This window comes from Labrus bergylta, chromosome 9 (genome assembly GCF_963930695.1).
Source record: "Labrus bergylta chromosome 9, fLabBer1.1, whole genome shotgun sequence".
Lineage (NCBI taxonomy): Eukaryota > Metazoa > Chordata > Actinopteri > Labriformes > Labridae > Labrus > Labrus bergylta.
In genome coordinates, this window is record NC_089203.1 from 14,882,023 (window position 1) to 14,905,542 (window position 23,520).

The 23,520-nt window shown below is 39.9% G+C and overlaps 1 protein-coding gene across 2 annotated transcripts in view; it reads left to right on the top strand.

Annotated features, from left to right (window-relative positions):
• pcdh11 (protocadherin 11) overlaps positions 1 to 19,264 on the top strand; it is a 126,632-nt gene extending 107,368 nt beyond the window's left edge. For both annotated transcript variants that reach the window (XM_065958596.1, XM_020637110.3), the window contains one exon: positions 14,973 to 19,264. In XM_065958596.1, coding sequence (XP_065814668.1) covers positions 14,973 to 15,433 — 461 coding nt within the window. In that variant the 3' untranslated portion in view covers positions 15,434 to 19,264. The remainder of the gene's footprint in view (positions 1 to 14,972) is intronic.
• The last annotated feature ends 4,256 nt before the right edge of the window (positions 19,265 to 23,520 follow it).

Below are 23,520 nucleotides of genomic sequence, written 5' to 3' on the forward strand. Positions count from 1 at the left end.
CAGATGACAACAACCACACTACCAACAATTGGACAAGCTTAAATAGAGAAATCAATCATATTATACCGCTACTCTGTGGAGAAATCAATGTAGACAAATGTTTAAAAAATATATTTTTTAAAAGACAAGATTGAAGTAATTCAATAATTAAAAAAACATGTACCAGTACAATTACAGATTAAGCATGAGACATTTATAATGTTTGTAGGGTTTTATATTATCAATCAAATTTTGTCCCATTCCATATTGTTTTGCACTTTTAACAAAAGTCTGAACCAGTTTACTTTTTGATTGTGGGGCGGCTCAGTTGGTAGAGTTGGTTGTCTCTTAACCAAAATGTTGGGGGTTCAATCCCCAGCTATTGGGCAAGACACTTGAATGGATAAGTTAACACTGAACAATGCGGTGTAGAAGTGCTTTTATAGTCTTCCGACTACTCAAAGCGCTATACAAGTTGAGGTCCATTTACCATTTCTTTGTTTTCATTAACCATATTCTATCCAATACAATAATGTTTTTTTATTTCTAATTCTCATCCTTGACTACCCAACTTAATATTTAAAAGTGTAAGTTTAACATAAATACTGAGTGGATTTGGCCAAATCTTGATTTTGTCGACAGACTTACAGCACATGGACTAGTTTTCCTTTTTACCCAAGATCACAATGGTAATTGCTTAATTTTAAACATGCACAAGTTATTTGGAGTAATTTATTTTTCAGTGGAGGGTTAAACTGTTAAATTAGGATGAGTTTGAAAACTTAAACTGCCTAAGGGTACTATAGATTAGGTTCAAAATAAAGGCTGAAAAGTAGTTCCAGCATCATTAGATACATGTTCATGATAAAATAAAGGTAAAATGGCAGGACATGCATCACCTAAATCCATCACACCTTTCTGTTGTTGCATGACCATATGGTCAAAGCTGATTTGGCAACAGGTATGAGGTGCTAACAACTGTGAATAATATGTTCCTGTTTTCACATGCCAGCGCCTTGACAGTTTTCAAGAAAAACAATTGACTTGCTTTCACATGAAAGCCATGCAGTTTTATTTACGGATAATTTAATTTATTTACAGTATTTCAGCTATAATAATTGATGCACCATCCATGGATCATTCTTTTCACAAGACGGGAAGACAGCATCCTGTTTAATTTTGTTATTTTCCCATTAAAACCTGAGGAAACATCAAAGGCAGAGTGATTTAATTAACAATGTGGAGAGTCTGTGTACAGCCGTCTGCATTTTGCAAATTACTCTTTGCTGAGAATAAGAGACTTATCAGGCCCATACAGACATCGCTGCACACCTCAAAAGAAGTTGTGTTGACACAAGGAAGGGGGGAAATGCATGTCTCCCTCAGACAGAATTATCCACTTCTCGGGTATTTTCAGTTTACAGTTTCCAGGTTGGAAAAATTAATACCCTTTCTTCCTCTGCCAGGAGAGTTTACGATTATTTTGCAGTGCGCTCTGTGAAGTGTGGAGGGAATGAAAGAAAAGACAAGGAGTTAAGTATCGCATATAAAAATATCATTGTGATGTGTTCCTAATGGTTGAACGTTTCTTAATAATTGAATTTGACGAAAAAGTGTTTCTAGGAAACAATTTCTTTACGATTTATCCCCTCTTGCCACACAAGTCTGCAAGCTTTAAGGCTGTTTCGTGCTAATAGAGGCTGAATACAATGTAACCAATCTCCAAGAATGGCTCTTGAAAAGTTTCAAAATAAGAGTAAATTATAGTTTAGCAGAAAAGCAGCAAGGGTTTGTCAACAACCTAAAAATTAAAATCCTCATCCCACCTTTCTCTTTAATTTATGATATCTGTAAGGGAACTATGTACAATAATAAACGTACATTTTGCCATGCTTTGTAGCTAATAAACATCTGCTGTCCTCATCGCAGGTTTGGTTTTTCATAATTGTGTCACATGGTTTTTTCTAAAAAATGTAAATGAATAGAATGGGAAGCAGATTTAATTGTATATAAATCTCAGAAATGCTTTAATTTGATTGTTTCAGCAGAGCACATAGTTTGTCATAAAGTGTCTCTTAGAGAATTATATTAGTGTTTTTCTCAAACTCTAATTGTTGTCTTTGTAAAGGTATGATGTCAGACTCTATTTCCTTAATGAATAATAAAGAGAGAGACTGGGGTCACATTCCTGCAAATTAGAAAATGAGTTTATTCTCCTTGTCAGAGAGATGGATGGTTCACACCCAGCCTTCCTTATGTCTGACTGGAATATCCCGACTCCCTGAGAGCCACTGTAAATAAGAGCGGATGTGTGGAAGTGAGAGATAATGAATGAAATGTTACAAATCCTGCTGTACTGTAAAGCAGCCGAGGATGATGCCCAACATAAAGTCTGTTTTCTGGCCTGTGTTCCATAATGCCTTTTTCTTGTTGTGCAGACAAGTTAAAGAGGAAGTAGCCTGCTGCTAAGCATGCTTTAATAATAAAGCAGAATATTTCAAACTGTCGACTGAAGATGGGAATGAAGTCTAAAAAATAAACATTTAGAAGAACAGGTATAAGCGAGAGAATACAGAGCGAATGAGAATAGAGGAAGGAGAGAAAGTAATGTTATATTCTTTCAAGGGGTGACACTTCTATCCACTTCAATATTATAACTATGTTTTGTTGCAGTGTTCCTCCAACAGCTTGACATTTCTGGGTTAAAAAGTACCTATTACAGCTCACCATTGCCATGTTTCCCATAAATTCACATGAAGATATTTCTACAACGATGATCTTTTCCTTGTTGAAGAGTGATCCCTTTCTTTTATTCCGGTCATGAGCGAGCCGCCACAGGTGAAGAGAAGCAGAATATTGCACGCTGATAGAAATGTCACATTTGATGGAATCACTTTAATTACACGCTTGTTCTAAATTGTTCTGCGCTGCCTGTACATTGTGTTGGCTAATGCCATGCTTTGAGTGACATTCTAATTCACGTGATGTGATGGGACAATGAAGAGAAAGCATCTGGTGCTTTATCGTTTATTCTAATAATCATTTTAATTACGGCTTGAATCAATCACAGGTGACCTTTGGTAGCATTCGATGAGCAACACATTCCTTGCAAAGTGAAACAATGAAGCCATCAAAACAAGGTGACAAGAGGCTTCCGCGTTAGAAAACAGCTGCTACTACAGATCAAAATCATCATTGCTACAAATTAGAAGAGAAATGTTTAAAATATCTTCACCAATCTTCACTATTTTCTTCTTAAATTTTCCTCCAAATGTTGTTTTGCCCACTGACTGTGTCTTGCTGATAACGCTGGGTAGTAAGAGAGGGGGGTGAAGGGGTGAATGTCATCAATCAGCATTAACCATCAGCTCTGAGCTATTGACTGATGATTCACCACGGCAGAATCTCCTCTGACTCTAAAATGAAAGGCAGCAGCGGCGGCGGCGGCAGAGGCGGAGGCAGAGACACTCAGTTGATTGGCACCTCATTGAGTCTGGCAGGGGAGCCTTTGATTGCACTAGCTGTCAATATCATGTAATTGTTTTTTTCTTACATACATGGTGCCCTTGCTTTCTTTTGCAGCAGGGTCGACTATTGTATTTGCCTCGATGATATTACACTGCTAGTCTGTGGATATTTTATGCTTATTTTTGGTCTCTTTTTTTTTTTTTTTCCCTTTTCACAGTGATGTTTTTACGGCAAAAATGTTCCCTCTTGTTGATGCAGCGAGCGAAAAAATATATTTTTTTTTACGCCACCACCAGCCAATATGTCATCGTAACATCAGTGCATTAAGATTCATAGCCCATACTAGACGGCAAGATTAGCTGCATATGGCTGTAAATCTGTCCTTCACAGCCACCCTAGGGTGTATCAGAGTAGCCAGTTATGCCTTCAAGCTTTAATTGGACCCCTTTCAATTATCACATTGAGTGTGTTACTGGAATACGTACACTGATCACACTTCAGTCTTGACAAGTGTGAACTCAGCCTGTATTCTCTGAAGTCTTGCTAAAAAACGGAGTTTAAATTTCTTCTTAAATGACACCCATAATGCCAGGAGGGACTGTTCTGGGCTGAGAGAGCGACACCATTCCCCAACCCCAAGGTCGGCGGAGAAGATTTAATTGAAATTGAAAGCGTCTATCTGATAGTTTGGAATAATTAGCAATATCAGAGTGGAGAGGGGGAAGAGAGGAAAGAGAAAGTGGACATCAGCCATGAATAAAAAAGAAGAAGCTGTCGTCAGGTTTAGAGAATTGAGTGTCAGTGTGATTGACTGGACTTGTCTCTGGTTGTCACACATGAAGCTGAAACTTCTTGCAAACAAGACGCCAGAAACTGAAACTTGTTGAAGCTGACACAAGTTTGGAGAGGCGAACATGGATATTCTTAAACTTATAAGCTCTGACCTAAGGTCATTTGCAAAGGCCAGACAAGGGTCATGTAAACTATCTGGCAAATAAACTATTGTGCTTGCATGGCTCGCAATATCCCTCACCCTGTACAACTAGCCTTCGCCTCCCACCCGTAAAACAAACTCCACCACCCTGCAGCCCTGTAAAACTCCTGGAGTCACTTTGGCCTGGCCCAACATTTCTGCACCAGTTAATAAAAGGGAAATGAATTGTATCAACATTGCTATCTTTGCTCATAGTGAATAGGAAATTATCATAGAGATGGGTATTGGTGCCTTCACACACTGAATTACGTGGAGAGCAAGCCTGTTTCTCCCTCTGTCACACAAGCACGCCCATGCACACACAAACACAGCAGCTTGAAATAAACTGCGGGGTAAAATTGGCCACAATGATGTCATCATACGGATGGCAATTTTCTCCCACAATTTTACAAACACTGGGATATGTCACTGACATTTAGTGCTTTTATTTCCGCCAAAATTCCTTTCTCTCCATGCCATCCCAGGGCTCTGATATGACATGTCTACATTAGAGTCGATACTGCATGCCAGGGAGAAGAAATGCGACTTACCCTTGCCTGTCTGTGGGTGTTTGTCGTTTTCGAGCAGGCCCAAACATCTGACCCAGAGGATGACACCCGGGGACAGACAATATATACAAGTGTCCTCAGGGCCTGACAGGCGCACAAAATCAAAGATATGGGATGTTAATATCTGGTAGTTAGAGCTCGAGGCTAAATAGCATAAAAGACATTGAGGTCAACGGGTTGCCAGCAGTCTCTAGAGCAAAGTAGTGCCGTGGCTATTTTCACCGACTCCTCCTCTGCGGACTGCCTGAGCCACTGGAGGATTCTCTTCATCTTCACAGTCAGACGACACAATCAGAGAACCTACTTTCTGCTTCTACCCTTTGATTTGATGAAAAATTATTTTTCACATTGAGAGTGTTTAGACACCAACTTGCATACTGTTAGACAGGTTTCCGACTCTATCCACTGTCCTATCTCTGCATTAAAGGCACGAAAAGCCCAAAAATAAATCATTAAAAAAATAAAATAAATAAATAAATAAAAAAAAAAAAAAAAATAAAAAACTTTTATTTATGCAACTTCTCGGTATACAGGTTGAACTGAGCCACATGGGGATTAACTTGTAATTACATTATGTTATAACTGAATTAGTGTTTTCAGTTGCAGTAGTTGATTTATAGTTTTGAATAATTCCACATCATTACCTCATGCCACAGATAATTTGTACTGTGAACACGTTGGCTTTCTTGTATATACTGGGAATAACTTGAATTGATTGTAAAAAAAACTGAAGCAATCCTGTTTTAATGTAGATACCAACAGCAATAAAATTACTAAAATGGAACTGGAATTAGCTAAACTGTAGTCATTACAGCAGTTATTATCATTATCAAAATCAGACTTTATTTTTCCCACGGTGAAATTCGGTTAATTACAATTATCACAGTATGTAAAAAAAAAAATCTTAATCAATTTAAGTTTCCAGTTTTTGTTCCAGAAAGATTTTGTGATATCAGTCTCATTGTACTACTTATGGGCTTTACTTGCTATTTTTGCTTATGTTCCAGCAGCTGCCTTATTGCACATTCTCTCCATCACTCCGTGTGTCCCTGGTATCTGTCGCTCTCGCTGTGGGGAATGTTAGTTGACAATGCCTGCACTCAACACACCCCAAATAAAGTGCGTAGTGACAGAGACATTAACACAAGCCACTGAGTACCTCTGTGATTTTAGCTCGAGTATATCTGTCAGCATGGGCCTGAAGGAGTAGAAGGCATCTATCTGAAATTTCAATGGCTGGTGTTTGGGTTGAGGATTGTGGCAGTCAACATCACAACAGTAAAAGTAAAGCCGTGATTTATTGAAAGTGCCGCATGCGCCCACTTTCATGTTTGCCAGTGATACATTATTTGACTTTTCTTGTGCTTTCAGGAACATGGTGATGCGGATGAATTAAACATGTTAAGCAGGAACAGGTCTTTCTCTGAAAGCCTTACCCTTTTCATGATAACCCCTTTTTAGACATTCAGCAGACTTATCACAGCGTATAAATAGGACAGAATTCATTATTCAGGGGAGGTTTCGGTGAAAAATTAATAGTTGTCCCCAGAGGAGGCTCTGTGGCGCTCCGGAAAAGGAAAACCTTTAAAGTGTACATGCACAGGGGGATCTGGGGAGAGTGTGCCCCTCATACTAAAACCTTTGCCATGCTACACTACACACTGATACTGCAAATATAAGTTTGCTCAGCACTAATGACTGTGACTAATACCGTACACAGTCTGCATTCATGCCTAAGCCGTCCTCAAAATATTTGGAGGATGGGGGAAGAAAAGGGACACAGAGAAAAAGGATGGTGTGCGTGTCTGCTCCTGACACTGACACCTCATATAGATTATACATTTTCAGGATTGCCTGGAGGGACAAAACATCCAGACTTGAGCTGCTGACATCTGAAGAGGGGCTCTCTTTTTGAGACCAGACTGAATGATTTCACTTAGAAATACATTGCTGTACAATAAACACACACACGCACTTGAAAACTCACACACACACACACACAACTGTACAGCAGGTCTCCCTCTGAGCTCTGTCATATAAGAGATTACAATTTCCAGCATGACCAGATCACTCATGCACTGAAATCACGCCGCCACCAGTGCTGAGTGGTTTTCAGCCTGCCAGTTATCCGTTGAAAGATGGGCTTCACGATGCCTTTGTATCCACTTCCTATCTGCCTGGCCATGGAGGCAATAACAGTAATGTATGGCTAAGGGAAAACACAGCTAATCATCAATGACTGCAAGATATATGGCATATGCAGTGGCACCTTCTTTATTACCCTCTCCTGCTGCTGCATCCATCGGCAATACAGACATGCTGCCACATCCGAGAGCTTCTTCAATGTTAATTTGATTCATTCTTGTTTTCCATAATAATTGGGGGCAATGGGTCAGTGTGATGAATTTGCTTGTTACATGACACGGGATGTAGCACACTGGTGGCTGCTGTGCAGTTTGTCTTTCTGCAGTATCCCCCTCCATCGTGTGAAGCAGAGGCCTCATTTTTATCGTTTACATCCAGCTCTTCCTAATGCAACAGGTTCAATTCTTGGAGGAGTTGCTTATGCCTCAAATCAACTTCTAATTCCATTTTAAAGAGGGAGCTAAGAGTGTCATAAGTGACATTTACATTTTGAGATCAGAGTCATTTCATAAAAATCATGCCTGTTTAGAAAGTATTCCTGCTGGAACAATCCAATCTTCTTGCAAATATCAGAGAGCTTTGTGAGGTCGCACTTAATCAGTCGTGTTTTCTTCCTCTTCAAATCCTTCTAAAAAAATTGAACTTCCCCTTTCATTGCTTTCTTTTTACTTTATTTTCCCAGGCCTCACATTATCTACACAATATGGAAATTTTCAGACATCCATCCATGTGCAATGAATTTTAAGGTGGATTCACAGTTTTTTTTTATTATCTTATAAATATGCATTTATGTATTGCTTCCTTGTCGGAGACAGCACAGCTACAGTATATCACAGTATTGTCAGCGTTTGTGCAGACTTACAAAGAAAAGACGGAATGGTGTTCCTCGTAGGATATTTTAAACTGAGAGCACTGATGTGTTCGTGAAAATGTGTTTGTGTGTGTGTGCTTGTGTGTGCCTCCTTCTCCTCTGTGTGTCACTGCAGTGATGAGCGCTGATTGCAGATTGTTATGGTGTTTGCACCTCTCATCTAGCTGGCCCATGCTGGGTATTTGGCCAAGCCTGATTGTGTTGATGGTGACACTGGCGTCTTGTCCTCAGGAGGGGAGGCCCAATAGTGGTCCACACATAATGAAGGAGATGTAATCAAGCAATGTCACACACAAAAAAGTCAAGTGTCAGGAAGAAAGCTTATTCTGTGTTCTACCTTCCCGACTGTGTTCTCTGTTGATGGAAATCACACAAGTGCTGCTGTTGATGTCGGGGTAAACATTATATGCAGAGGCAGAATGGAAATTTTTCGGTGTTTCTTTTTTTCTCCCGCAGACAACAAAGGTGACTTGAAGATAAAGGAATTTACATCAAATTAAATCAGTGCATTGTGTTGGTGTTGTATATTCTAGGTGTAGAAATGGGTACTTCAACCTACTTTTAATCAATGGTAACAAAAAGAAAAAAAAAGCAAGTGCTCGCTCAAGGCTGTTCAAGGGATCCTTTCTCTTTCTTTGTGCACTTTGTCCTCTCTCTGTGCTTTGTCATTTGTTTTGGTGTTCTAATCTCAGCCAAGTCAATAATATTCTTTGTTGTCTGAAATTGTGTGTCGGGAACAAAAAGGCCTCCTCCTTTTGTTGAAAGTACCTGTCTGTGACTTTTCACTCTCTCTCAGACTCCCAGATAAAGTAATCATTAGATGTTGTTTTCTGTCTGCAATTACTTTCAGCTACAATGGGTCAAACACTGGGAAAGCAAAAGGGGTCGAGAGGAGACAAGGCTAGATGGATTACAGCCGAGAAACTGTATAGGTCCCGCAAGTGCTGATAAATACGTATGTGGCTCGGAGACTCGCCGACTTCAGTAAATGCATCAAAAGTAATTAGTCTTGAGCATATATGGACAACCTCGCTCCCCTCTTATCTGCATGGCATTGTCTCCTTTCAGAAAGGCCATTCATAACATCTGGCACTGTTTGTTTTAAAAAAGTTGAAAAGAGGAGCTATGGCATTGCCACTTTCTTATATCTCACTTTGAATCGCTTCAGGAATTTATGTTTCAGCAGGAAAAAAAAAATCCAATATGCCAGTATGGTAGGTCGTTCATTACCATTGTCTGGCTGATGAGAACAGCCATTAGATGAAGACAGGCGGTAAAAGGAGTGTTTCACCCCACATTCTATCAAAAAAAAGTCCTGTTGATAACATTCAACACTGGCTGTCTAACCCAGCATGGCTCCTTATAGAAGTGAATACACGTCAGCCTCCTACAGAGCACCCCTGACCTCTGCAGCACAGTTGATCTTTGCCTTCTAAGGAGCACAGCAAGTTTTTATTGCTACAATAGAATATTTACTTCCTCCCCTACACCCTTGTCAGCTGTGACTATGACAGCTCTTATTGCCTTCACAAGGGATTATACTGTACCTCCTCCTGATAAAAGTAAAGGAAAACCAAATAGTGTTTGAGTATGACAGGCAGAGAAAAGTTCATTTTCAGACTCATTGCCATAGAGACAGGCTTTTTTTCCTCCTGGAGCAGTGGCAGACCTTATCTTCTAGGCTGCGTATTCTTATTTCATTGTCAAAGTCATGTATATGCAGCACTTATAAGTATTGCATATAGTATTGACTCCTGCAGAGAGCAGACTCTCACGAGCTCTGTGATGCTGTGAATAGAACACGAATTCATGTGCAAGTACACATCATCAAGGCTATGAATCAGTCATAAGTGTGCATCATAAGAATGAGCCCCAAGAAAGCAGGAAGAATGGTGAAATGCATCATGTGTTTAAGCGGCTTGTCTTGTATTTGTAATTCTGTGAAAGCGGGACATTAGTCTCTCCTTCAAATGATGATTGCCAGAGCTGTGATGAAAGTAATGGCATCTCTCTTTTTCAGTGCAACACCAAGGGGTTTTAATAGTGCTATTATTATTAATGGCCATCCATTTGCTTATCCAGATTGTACGTTTGGAGTGAGCGTAAGGCCGAGTGAGGCGATAAAGTCTGGGTAATTACAAACCCAATTATTTCTACTGAGATTCTATTTATTTGAAAGAATCCTCCATATTCTTGAGTTTCTGTCTTTTTTGGTCTCCCTCCAGATGTGAGACACGTGCTCATGTACCCTTCGTGTCTCCCCCCCCCCCCCCCCACACTCCATCTCATTTTAGCCCATATCAGACGGCATAATATAATAATGATCATATTTTTGCACTCATGATAGCTGCAGCACTTGTAGTTCTCCTTGACGGCTCAAAAAACTCTCGATAAGAGACGAGTTCTTCATTTTTTAAACAACATGCTGAGCGTAAGCCTCTTTGCATATTTGTTTCTTTTGATTCCTGTTCCTAATAAACCTGTTGAGTCTAAATTAATTGACACTCAGAGGGGCAGGGCTGCAGGTGATAGTGTGCTTTGGGTGGAGAAAGGCTTTATTTTTCTCTGCAGAGTTACATTGTGGATTTTGTTTGAACTTTTGCACTTTTGTGAAGGTTTTGTGAGTTGAAAAAAGAAACTTTTGAGCTTTCAAGTTTTTGCAGGGAATGTTTAAAGAAAACAACTATGCAGCATAGTGACAGGCCATGTATCACGACACTAGACAATAAAGAGAAAGCAAAGAAAAAACCTTCAGTCCAATAGATCAAAGATATAGATTTACACGATTTCAGCAGAGGGGGCCGTACTGCAGCCTGCATAAATAAAACCTTTAAAAGTAAATATTTTTAATATTCTGATGACAATGTCTACATGGAGGCATCCTGCAATACATGATAAAGCCCTCTTTAGACTACACTTGAGTTGGTTGCGTTTAGTTTTCAGGCTAAAAAATTGAAAAGACTGCACCAATTACCACAGTAGGAAGAGTCAGGGGCCTAGTCCACCTTTCAGATTTCTGTATGAGGATTTTAATGGCCTAGATGCATGCAATTATCCTTTTAATTAGCAATAATGAGTTTGTGCATGCTGAAATAATAAGTGGAACCGTGATATGTGTGCAGACCTTAATGTGAAGCTCATCAAGATGTAACCAGCTCTGTCAGTAAATATCATCAAGTGTCATGTTAAATATCTCATGCCATTGTGCCGAGAGGTCCTGATCAGCCGGCTAATGTGCATCCTGGCTGTGTGCGAGTGTTCCTGCCTGTCAAATCATGTATGTGCATTAGTTGAGTTAATGACCATCGAGGGGGGAAAGTGAGATTGATACTAGTACAGTGAAAAAGAAAAATATAAAAATAATGAAGACACAAAATGTCCTCATACAAGCTGGGTTATGTAGCACTTGTGCTTATGTGAGCATCCTCACGGGATTGAGCCTCGCACTGTTTATTATAGTTAAATCAAATCATTACAAAATGATCTCGATGACAAAATGTTACCAATTATCTTTATATTACCAACTTTGTAAAGTATTAGCATGCAGCAGCGTGGGCCTGTTAAACGTGTACTCATTATTCTAGCATTGCGACCTGAATTCATATCCAAAACAGCAATGGTGATACACACACACAGCAGCTGTAAGCAGAGTGTTCCTGCAGTATATACACCACTGCTATAGAAAAATATAGTGCAGGCACAGGTGTGCCCTGTTGGGCCGTTAATTGTTTTAAAGTAGAGCATGAATTTGTTTTCTGGGATGGTTCGGTATCAAAGCTACACTAAAAAAAGACATTATAATCAGTGAATCATCTGCACGCCCGCTGATGGAGACATCCCCGAAGTGCATGAATACATGTACGCTGTAAATTGAACCAATACAAAAGATGCATTTTCAGAAGTTGGCTTATGTTTTTGGGAGTGTACTTCATTAGACTGAAAGATGTGTATGTGATCCTGATGCTCCTTTGAATGTCCCCTGCTTACAACAACAAAAAAACTTAAGAACTATAAATACTTACAAGTGTAAAAATAAATCAGAGCCTAAAAGGGTTTTATAGGTATTATGAGTTGGACTTGATAAGGAAGTCTTCATTCTTACATCTTTATATTTTTAAATTCAAAGATTTCATGCTCACATTGCAAAGATGCATTTTCAAAATGTTCTCCTTACCTTGTGTCAAGGCAAACAGCACGCTGTATGAAATCCAGTATTTTCTTTTTGTGCAAAACACATATTTTTGTTGTGCACTGCGTGCCATGCAGCATTCTCACAGCTCTGTCTTTTAATGTTCAATGTTTATACAAGCTGTAATGTTTGACCGCACAAGCGGAAGGTCAGCTGAAGGTGGATGCAGCCGTGTTCGATCTCTCGCTGGCCAAAGGATGTGTTGATGTTGCAGAACAAGATTGCTGTAGGCTGTACCACTGATATTGACCTTGCATATGACCATAAGATCAACTGGAAAATGAGAAGTGTGCCGCTGCGGGGTGTCTAGAAACACACAACTTGGACCATGGATAATAGATTAGTTTATGACAGAGCAGTCAAATTAACCCGCAGGCTGTTTGGAATGGGAACATGATTTGAATACTACTTCATTTCCGGTGTCAACAGCAGTCAGTTTAGCAGGGTGATGGCAGGTGAGCTTGTTTTAGATGTTCTGTTAACTCTACAGAGGAGCTGAGCAGGAATCACAGTTCTGTTTCAACCGCATCACCGTGAAGATGAAACATCTCAAATGAGAACAGTAGGTCTGATCCGAGTCGTGCTGTCTATTACACCCAATTGTTTGCCATTATCCCCACTTGTCTGCCATTCAAATTTCCTTGAAGGAAAGTAGAAAAGAATGTTCTCAGCATCAGGGGATTCGGGGCGTCAGTGATGTGTGATTCCTCCCGAAAGCTCCGCAGGGTACAGTTGTTTCCCCTGAATACAAAAGACAGCGGCATCACAAGCAGGCTGCGGAGTACCTCGAGCTGACGAAAGCAGCCAGAGCTGTCAGCGACATCACTCACACCGCGCTCCCACCCTCCCAAACCCGCCACCGCTTTTTCAAACTCTCCCCCCGGAATAGAAAATAGTACAGGCCCATGTCTTGTAGAAAGGCTGGATGTGAAATATTGGTTATAAAAAATTGGAGGCACTGAGGGCTGTTGACACGGAACTGCTGTGAGTTCAAGCTGTGTGAAGTCACGGAGCTCCAGACTACCTGAAAGTACGCTAGGTTAAAGACAGCTTCACCCTTGGCTGCACTGATAATTTAAAGTTTGGAGGGAAGGCAGGAAATCTGGCAAAGAAGCGCTTTTGAATGTTTCTGTTGGGAACACGGCCACTTTCTTAGATGTGTCCTTGTGCAAGTTGAAGAATAAAAAGTACATACTAACAGCATTACCACGTCAAAAATGACAGTGTCACATAAAAGGCATTACCAACAGCAGAAAAGCCTGAAGAGAGAGATTGAGTCAGGGCACGGCTGAGACTTGGCTCAGCCCTATTGTGCTTGCTCAGAGAATGAGAAAGCAGCATCCATTTTTGCCTTAATGAAGTTAGTGACCCTCTGAAAGGTGACACATTTACCGCCCGGGGGATTTATACACTCCTGCTCCAAGGCTCCAGTTCAATATGGAGAGGACAGATTTGACTCCACGTGGGCCCTCCAAATATATCCTCACAATTTATACCCAGTGATTCATTTTCAGACACTGCGCTCGTAATTAAAGATGACGCTGTGCCGTTCAATCTGCAGTGTCACAAAATAAATAAAAGTGAGTGCCTTGAGACGTTATACTACAAGCTAGATCGTTTTTTGGACATCTGACTAGTATCACTTGTGTGGACGACGAAAACTATACATTATGAGTGTTAAATGCACTAGAACAATAAACAAGGTGAGGACAGTTTGCGTATTCCGGCAGACAACATAGAGCAAGCAGAACTTGTGTGCACGAAGGGAATAGTAGTCCCTGTGTGCCAGGGTCTTAGGATGCTTAATTATTTATAGCATTCTTACTTATGCAAATATACTAAATAATTTCTACATGACAGCTTGAAGCTAAGGGCTTGAGGAGCTATGTGATGTTTGAATGAGGACCGTCTTTCCTTTGCATGGCCTAGGAAACATAACACTGCAGGCTCCTGGTTGCCTTGGTGCCCACTGTTTTACATTCTAATTATCTGGCTTGACAGGCTTTATTGCTGAGGCTCAATGCTGAGGCCTCATCCCAGACTCATTCCACACGTGATGTCAGTGCCAGGATAATGAGATAAGATAGTTTGAGTGCTTACCCTTGGCCAGATGCACCCTCATTCAATTCTCAGGTTTTCTTTCCTCCTCTTCTATACTCGCAACCTAAATGCTGTCACAATTAACCACGTATGTTAATTGCCTGTGAATATTCCAAAGATGCTCACAAGATCCTGGGATGATTGGATTTTTCTCAGCTCTTTGTATTTGAGTTTTCTTATTTGACAAGTATTATTTTGTATTCTCAAAGATCAGACGGGTTTAAGGTGTGCCACACTGACAGAGATTAAAATAAACAATACTTTGTTAAGATGTTCATTAAATATTTAACACAGTAAAGCTAATGCAAGATGCAAACAGCAAGACATTTTTTTTCAAACTCTAATTAAGCTACAGGGAATTCCTTGCATATTGTAGGTAAACAGAGCGAGGCATGGGAATACCAATGGAAATTAAATGCTCTGCTGCTGTTTTTCTCATTACAAGATGAAATAAAACATTTATCTCTGACTTTCATTTTGCTAAAAGGCTGACATTTTGTGGGTCAACTACTGATAAGGTGACAATTTCCTTCTGTGAACATTTTGATTTATGAGTTCATTCAATTGTTTTACAGCAATCATGTAAAATAATTACTTTCTCACTTTACTCTCTGTATTTCCCGAACTGTTGGATTAACCATGTTGTTTTTCTTCTGTCTTCTTCTCTTTTATTTACAGCCATAGAGGTGAACCTGCAGAAAGCTTTGGCAGAGGCCTCTGAGACCTGCACCCAGGAGTGTCTGATACTGGGCCACTCCGACAGCTGCTGGATGCCCCCAGCCCTGGCCCAGTTCCAAGGGTCTGGTAGCAACAGCCCCAGCACCACCCCGACCACCGCCGCCATCACAGCTACAATGTCCTCTTTTGGCTTCCAGCAGAGCTTTTCCAGGGGGGCCAAAGCTAACATGGGCTGCATGGGGGTCATGGATGGTCGCCATACGCTGGGCAGGTCTGTGCCCAAAAAAGAAGACCTGGACAAAGGGATGAACCGGCCGCAGTTCTACAACACCCTGGATAGACACTCCAGTAAGAAGGAGGACCCCGTCAAGGTCATCCCCCTGGCGAGCTTCTCTGCCCCCGGGCAGCACACGCCCACTGGAGTAGGCAGCGGGTCTTTCTTACATGAGCACCAGCTGTAAGAGTAAAAAGACAGACCTTCATTGACCCCGACATAATTGTGAACTTGATCCATAGACGGCTTTTTGTCAGTGACTTTATGCTCAGTATGTCTGCTTGCGGGGGTATGCATCATTTGAATTACTTTGACCAGCTCCAGCTCTGTTTCATTAATGAAGACGTCTGAGAATGGATTCCACCACTGTGATGATGCTCAGACAAAATCACAATGGATCAGTCTGACAGCTAAAGCATTTAAAAGGAAATGTATGGCTCTTAACACAGCAGGCCCATGTATAATGAATAATGGTAGTTCTATACCAAAGTAGTTCTGTCACTGAAGAAGATACATTTTGCTTGAGTTTTTTGATGTTTGCTTAGTGACATGAAAAGGCAATGTACACTTTTCCTTCTTTGGACCCAGCTTAGTGAAACCATGTCCTAAAAGATAATTTCCACATGCAGAAAACATGCAAATACAGTGCTTTGTGTGGAGTGAGCTAAATTGGGCTAAATGTTAATTATGAGCTCTGGGTGGATGTGTTTCTGTTCATGTTCTAGTGAAATATTGCTCTATATAACACGCAGCACAAACTCCTTTGGTGGTGAAAGATGGTTCTTTAGTCTTGCCTGAACACATTTCAGAAGTCTTTTTTTGGTCAGGGGACTGCAGAAGGATGAGAAAAAAAAAAGTCTAAATGCATATCTAGGCCAATGGTAGACAACACCTGTAATCTCTTGCATTTTACATTCTCACTATGGACAAGTACACAAATTAAACACGAAAACAACACTATCTACTGCACTCGCACACGAGTACCCAAGAAAGATGGGTTCCATATGGTGGTTGTTCCATCTCTGCCAACTCTATTAAGAAAATGTTCATTCAGTATCTCTGTAGCTTAGCCTTGAAAGGCGTAGACAGATGCGCTGTAGAAACTTACCCTTTGTTTCCCCTTCTTTGTTTCTATTGCTCACATTTTGCTGCTTAGAAACTCTCGCACGATAGCAGCAATGAAGCCAATTATGAAACTCTAAATCTAATTTCTTTGATGTGTGATCTCTGTAGCGATCCTTATTGTGGTTTGGAGGTCTGGATTGGTTCTTCTTGCTAGTAAAAAAAAAACATGCATACGTGCATGTACAAAGACAAAGAAAAGGTGACTCAGTTACAGCGCTTTATACACTCTCTCTACTCCCATTATATCATTAATAACCCATATTGTTCTTGCTTTGTTTACTTTCGTGTGAGTTTATGCAAATCAGTTTGGCTGCAAAGTTTCAGTTTTCATTTTTTACCACTGACACTGAAATAAAAGGCCAGGGTGCAAGAATTTCTGCAGGGCTCCGAGTCTAACTAAATTATTAATGTTAATGTTATTTTTGCAGTTATCATTAGAATAGGCATTGGCACTGTTTGAAAGGACCTCCCTGCAGGCTGCCCCTCACCATGGTTTTTTATCATACACACACTGCTTCACTGCCTGTATGTGTACAACACCCTGATGATGATGATAACCGCTTCAGACTAACTTGCTTCTGTAACAGATTGGGCCCAGTATAATCTATTGCTACAGCAATAAGTGACTTTGCTGATATCCATTTTTCTTTCCAGTAACATCCCAGCCCCGTGTCTACATCAGAAGCTATATGATTCATGCGATTCATTTTCTTGTACCATCTTGCAAATTGGGAACAGGCCTAAATCTATAATGCATTGTGGCGTTCTCTGGGGAAGGTGCGAGGCAAATTGTGTTTGCATGCTCTTACCACACCTATTCTCCCAGATACTTAGGGTCAGGACTCTTATCATGATATAGAGGATTTATCTGAGACTCAGAGAAATTAAGGAACACTCTGTCAAGGACACGGAAAAGGAGCAATTCAATTTCACCTCAGTCAATTACGAAAATGAAATTAATTCAAAACAAGCAACTTAGACAAACCCCACTATACACACCGGTGGATGAAATGTTCACTGTTTGGAAATACAATTTAATCTCACATACTGGAAGAGTTTTTTTTCTTTTCATCTATCACTTCATCTCATTCCATTATTATGGTAGAAAGCAACTGATATAAACAATTCATATTTCATCAAAGGATCAAATATCAAAGGGAACACACATTATGATGACAATGAAAATGCATTGAAATTGTTAAATCCAACTTTAAAAGTCGAGAGAAAAAGGAGGGAAAGTATTCCATGTTTTTAGCAAAGACACAATTCTAAACAACACGATATGTTTTTGTTTTTTGAAGAATGATGCCATTAAAAAGGTAAAGCCACTACCTGCAGCTGAAGTGGGATGTTTGACCTTCTCTACTTAATACATTTTCAGGACATATATGGGATTTTACACTGTCACACGTAAATAGGAATGTGGTTGTTTGAAATATTTCATACAATCACATGTGTACAGTAAGCACAATATTACCTGTAACCCACACTGTGTTTGAACTTTCTATGCTCATATAACTCTGATGTACTGTAATGTTGCAGCTGCTGCATTAATTGAAAACAACTTCTGGAGGGAATAGTTTAAGAACTGCATGAATGTATCAGTAGGATGTTGCTTTCTTTTTATACTAACATGACTTTTTTTGTTGACGGCAGTCCTGTTTTTCTTTTCATTTTGATTTGCCCTGAGAGGCTAAGCTAGTGTTGTTTTATTTATTTGATTTTCAGACAAACAGCATACCCATGTGAGTTTGGTTTAGTTTTTTTTTAATCTTTTACAAACCCCGTATTTGGAAGGACAAAATGAAAAGGGTGATAGGTGTTTTTTACTTTGCATGATTCTGCTCTCACTGTTATTTTCCATACTATTCTAATTCCTTCTGCCCGAAGAGTAATGATAGTTACCAGAAAGCTGAAGACTTGCTTTTATTTATTTTTTTATCAGGCGTTTACTATTCCAAATGTGTGTCATGATTTCCATAATTTGCATGAACTGTCTGGACTTTTCAGAAGGCATTTATGACACTTGACTGTGTAGTTCATGCATCCATCGTTAGATTCAGTGTCAGTGTTGATGTTTACTGCTCTACCTGTTTGTCTGTCTTATGGAACAAAACAAATGTTACACAGTGTACACATTCAAACTTTGTGGAAGCGTGCGTACCACTTATGCCTCTACATACACTCAAATATTTTAACTGACAGGTCAACTGGATTTTAAACTGTATATAGCAGTTCCCCTAAAAAGGTACAACAATGGTTCCAAACTGGAAAGACTCATACAGAAGAGTCTAATGGCTACAGGCTAATTACTGGAATTTGCAAAGTTATAAAAAGCAAAAAAAAAAAAAGGAAAACAAGTTGGTTAATGAGATGACAATCTCTGTGGTAATGTAAATGGATACATATGCATTATGTTGATGAGAGTGTGTCTGAATGTGTTTATAGGTGAACTTGTATGACTGTGAGAAAGAGTGTGTGTGTGTGTGTGTGTGTGTGTGTGTGTGTGTGTGTGTGTGTGTGTGTGTGTGTGTGTTTCCTTGCATGAGTGAGATGGTGAGTGTGTTTGTGTATCCTGGCATGCACCTTGCCAGAATGTTTTATGTACAGAAATGTTATCTTGTACAAAAAGTATATCAAAATATAAGACTTAAGTATATGCTTGTAACATAGTCACCAGTAAGTGAGGTGGAGTGAGGTTTCGCTTTGAGAGAAGGCTTCAATGCTTGCCAGAAAATCTGTATTGGTCAGTTAAAGCTATACAGCCTGTGTTGTCATGCCTTTGTAAGATATCCCATTGAAATATATGAAAAAAATGACCTTCCATATGGTGAAATGATTTTTCTTGTCATTGAATTTTACTTGAACCATTAAATATTGAGTCCTCAAAGTATCCATGGATCATGCTTGTCCTTCACTCTACACTGTTGTGCTGTTGGGTTATTCTGAGAGCATTGTCGTATGAGTGATAGATGTGACGTGAGAGCATACTGTCGCTGTATTCCAATTATGGCAATTACAAGGTAATGATATAAGGCCCATCAAATTGGACAAGGCATTTCACCTTCATCATTTGTGGAAATGAATACCCCCAGGGAAGCAATTCAACCTATGACATATAGTTGTATATTTATGGGGAAAAAATGGAACCCTTATTAAACACGGAAATGCCATGGAGAGCAGGCTCATTAAACAGTTTTACTTTTACACTTCAACTAAAGTACTGAGCCATTTCCTCCCACTGTATCATTGTTCAGTTAGAAGGCAGCTAATGGTTAAACATGCTTTGTGATTTTTTTTAAAGAGGATATTAAGAGACAAATACATGTAGTACCTTTTTGCTTTTGTAGCAAACATATTAGTAAATCTGTTGCCTTGTATGTCCTGCAAACGAGGGAGATAACGCCCTTTTGTGGTAATTGGTTCCGTTTGTAAGATTAGAAATCCATGTGCAATCTTTTTGGCAGAAATGAAAAAATAGCACTCTTAAGTATGTTTCACTGTGTGCATAATCACCTGAAAAGACGAAGTGTTTTGTTTGTTTTTTCTTACCTTAGGATATGCTCTTTATATTTACAGGGGAGCTGGTCTCATCCATGGAGTTGGCCATGTTGCATTGACATGTCTAGGGGACAAAAAAAGGGAAGAAATAGTCTATGAGTTGTCATCTGCCACTTACCTTTGGACGCTACAAAGTTCTTGTCACTGCTCTTCCAATAATCATTTGTCAGTGTAGTCAGGTGCAGAATACATATGTTATAGTTGAATTATATCACTATAAAAAATAACATGGAGAATGGCAACATATAAACTTAACTCTTAATGGAATCAAAGATGTATGTCAACTGTCACAAAGTACTAACAGAAGGAAACTTGCCACACTGAAATGCTTGAAAGCTACAAGCAGCCTCTTGCAACACAGCTCAAATAGTTGATTTTACACAAGTCCTGCCTCTGACAAGGAACGTAATCAATCACAGGTAAGGATTTTGGGATGGCCCATCAGATTTCAAAGGTGGCCACTGCCTTGAACTGCCCCTGAGTGTGGTTAAATAATGACAACATTAAATGACTCCCTAAACAAATGCTTTTCTTTTTCTTCCTCTAGGGCATCATTATATAAAATGTATGCAAATTGAATTTTTCCAACATTCTCAATAAATAAACTCAAAGAACAAATAGTGTGGGTCAGAAATGTAGAAGAAATGGATGCCTAAAGTCCATGATTCAAGATTGTGAATTATCCAGGACTTCACTAAATGTTTTTTGCCACTAGGGCCAGAAGAAGATAAAAAACCTCAATGTAACACTGGCATACGGCCATATCGTACTCCAGGTGTGTTACAGCACCTATTTTCTACCTGACACAGTTGTCATTTTCTCACCCAGTCTCAAATTTGTGCCCCAAAAAAGTCCCCAGGGTTTGTCTTAAAAATTAGGTGTGGCCAGGCTCAACGCTGGGTCGTTGAACCTGATTGTACGATTGTCAGATAATGGTCACATTCTAATTCTTCACAATCTGATATCATATCGCACTCCCTAAGGCTACTCTTGGATGTCTGCTACACCTGAGGGAGAGTCCTGCCAGTGCTGCACAAGGCCACTTACTCCAGTGCGCATTCTGTCTAATACAATCAGAAACACACAGAAGCACATATACTCACACATGCTCAGGTATCAGAGAGTTGGATACATACAAATTCTTGTAAATGGCAATGAGTGCCAACGACGCTTGAGCCCAAAGATATTAATACAGATTATATGTTGTCGATCATGCATGTGTTAGAGAATATAGCAGAGGATTCCAGCAGAGAAAATAAGTAAATGAACGTTTAAAGCCTACCGTTATACAATGGTGAGCATTAGTTATGAGATCATGCCTTATCCTGTCGGGGTGTATGGAGATTTAATAATTATTGAAGCTACGCTTTTATGCATCATGCAAAAATATTCAACGTGTCTAACTGATGTTGTAGCAATGTTCAGCAAAATATAATCAGTCATCCATTGACATATCTCATACAATGTCCTGTGCGTGTTCTGTGTGTTTCAGGGGCACAATGTATGGAGAGACATTAGATTAGCCAGCCAGAGCCCGGTCTTTCAAAGAATAAAGACTGAATTCTGCTAATACCAACACGGCAGCATGCAGACACCTGGCTCTCAAAGGTAATGAGAGCTGACTCTCTGATTGATTTCATTCATGCTACACCCAAAACACACTTTTGTGCATACAAGTCAGCTTATAATGTTGATATGCTGAACTTCCAGATCCAACAGACACACAATAACATAAGCATTCATTTTTGGAAGACAGTCTCGGCCACCTGGTGGATGAAAGTCAAACATTAACTGAATGAAACAGATGAGCAGTTGAAAAATCTTCATCTTCAGCTAGTTAAAACTCCACTACATGTACCAGCTATAGATGCTAACTATGTCCTTTTACTGTGTTGTACATTACGTTTCCCGTCCTATACTGGGAAACAACTGAGCTAAAAGACACTTTAGATATCTGTAGAGCAAAAGGAAGCTGCAGAACCAGGCGATCATTTCCTGTGGGTTTTTATCGACAGCAACTGCTGCTCCATGCAATTAGTCATGTGATCCATTGTTAGTTGAAATTATTGATTATGGCAACATAATGTGTAATTTATCATGACATGTGCCAGCTGTAACCATTACAATGTTATCTTCCATCCCACTTTATGTGAACAGCTGCAATTACCGACATGCATTTTCACACCACTTAAGAAACTGTTAAAATGCTGCATGGAAATCTTGAATTTAAATGCCTTGTTTTGTAGAAAAATATGACGAAATCTAGGCAGTACAAACACAATGGATTTGGGCCATTTCAGTGTAAATGGGCACTCTGATGGTTTTTGTTTAGGAAGGGCAGATCACTCATCGATCATTCCCACATTTTTGATTTGCTCGTCACAAGGTCACTCCCCCACTCATTAGACTGCCGGCCATTATCATATCCGCATAGACCAAAGACTTAAGGAAGTGGTCTATAAATTTCAGAGGGAAATCAATAGAACACAATTAAGCTTGATTTTAGTCTTTTTGTCTGGGGCCAAGAAATAAATGTAAGTTGAAGTCAGATGAGGAAGAATGAGGTATTTATTTTATTTAAGTGCTGTTGCTGTTCAGAATGACTACTTTAATTTCTTTAAACTCACTGTGCATCATCATCTTTAGTGATGCCCAGAGGCTGTCTACATTACAGTCATTTCTATATTGTGCATATATGCATTCATCCATCCATGTTTCCATCTATCCAACAGTCCATGTATCCATCCAACCTTGAGCTTTAATACCCTTAAGGCAAACTCTGCAACAACTCACACAGCCTCCCCCTGGGCTATACCTGACACCCTTTTGCCTTTTTACTTCATCCACTGTTCTCTTGTGAATACACACAAGCCCTCAGAGAGGAAACGTACAATATAGGGCAGCGGGGTTGATGTTCAGGACAACAAGACATGACAGGATCTCTTGCTACCGACTTCTAACTTGTATGACACAGAGAGCCGTGTCATGTCCCTCGCAACGCGCCAAAGGCTCGCTGGACTGTGTCATCTTGCGGCATCTTCAGCATATGTTTAGTCCCCAATCTCCTTAAGAGAGCCGGCTGTGACCTGGCCCATTAGTTTTCCATGGTAGTTGGTTAATAATGAGACAGTGACAGTGCAGAGGATGTCCACGCTGTCAAAACACATGCATACCCTGCTACACCAATCTGCATTTCCAGTAATTGCTGCATATTTGAACAGAAAGGACATGGTGTTGTTGTTCCCTCAACACACACACACACACACACACACAAACACACACCTTTTCTCCATGTGCTAACAAGCCAACTTATTGTAAGCCTACTTAGTTCTCAAGGTGTCATCTGTTGAAGTGTCAAGAGAACATATAGAGATTGTCAAACAGTACGCTCATTTCAAATTGTAATTAAACTGGCCATCAGGTACCTTGAGGCTGTTTAGTCAACAGCAGGGTACTAATTACTATAAGATGACCTTTGGAATAATATCTGGTGAATTATTCATGGTTGAGAAAATTGCTTCGGAGACATGCCAACGACATCCAAGGGACAGCTGAGTGTACACACAAAAAATTCCATTCAAAGATTTT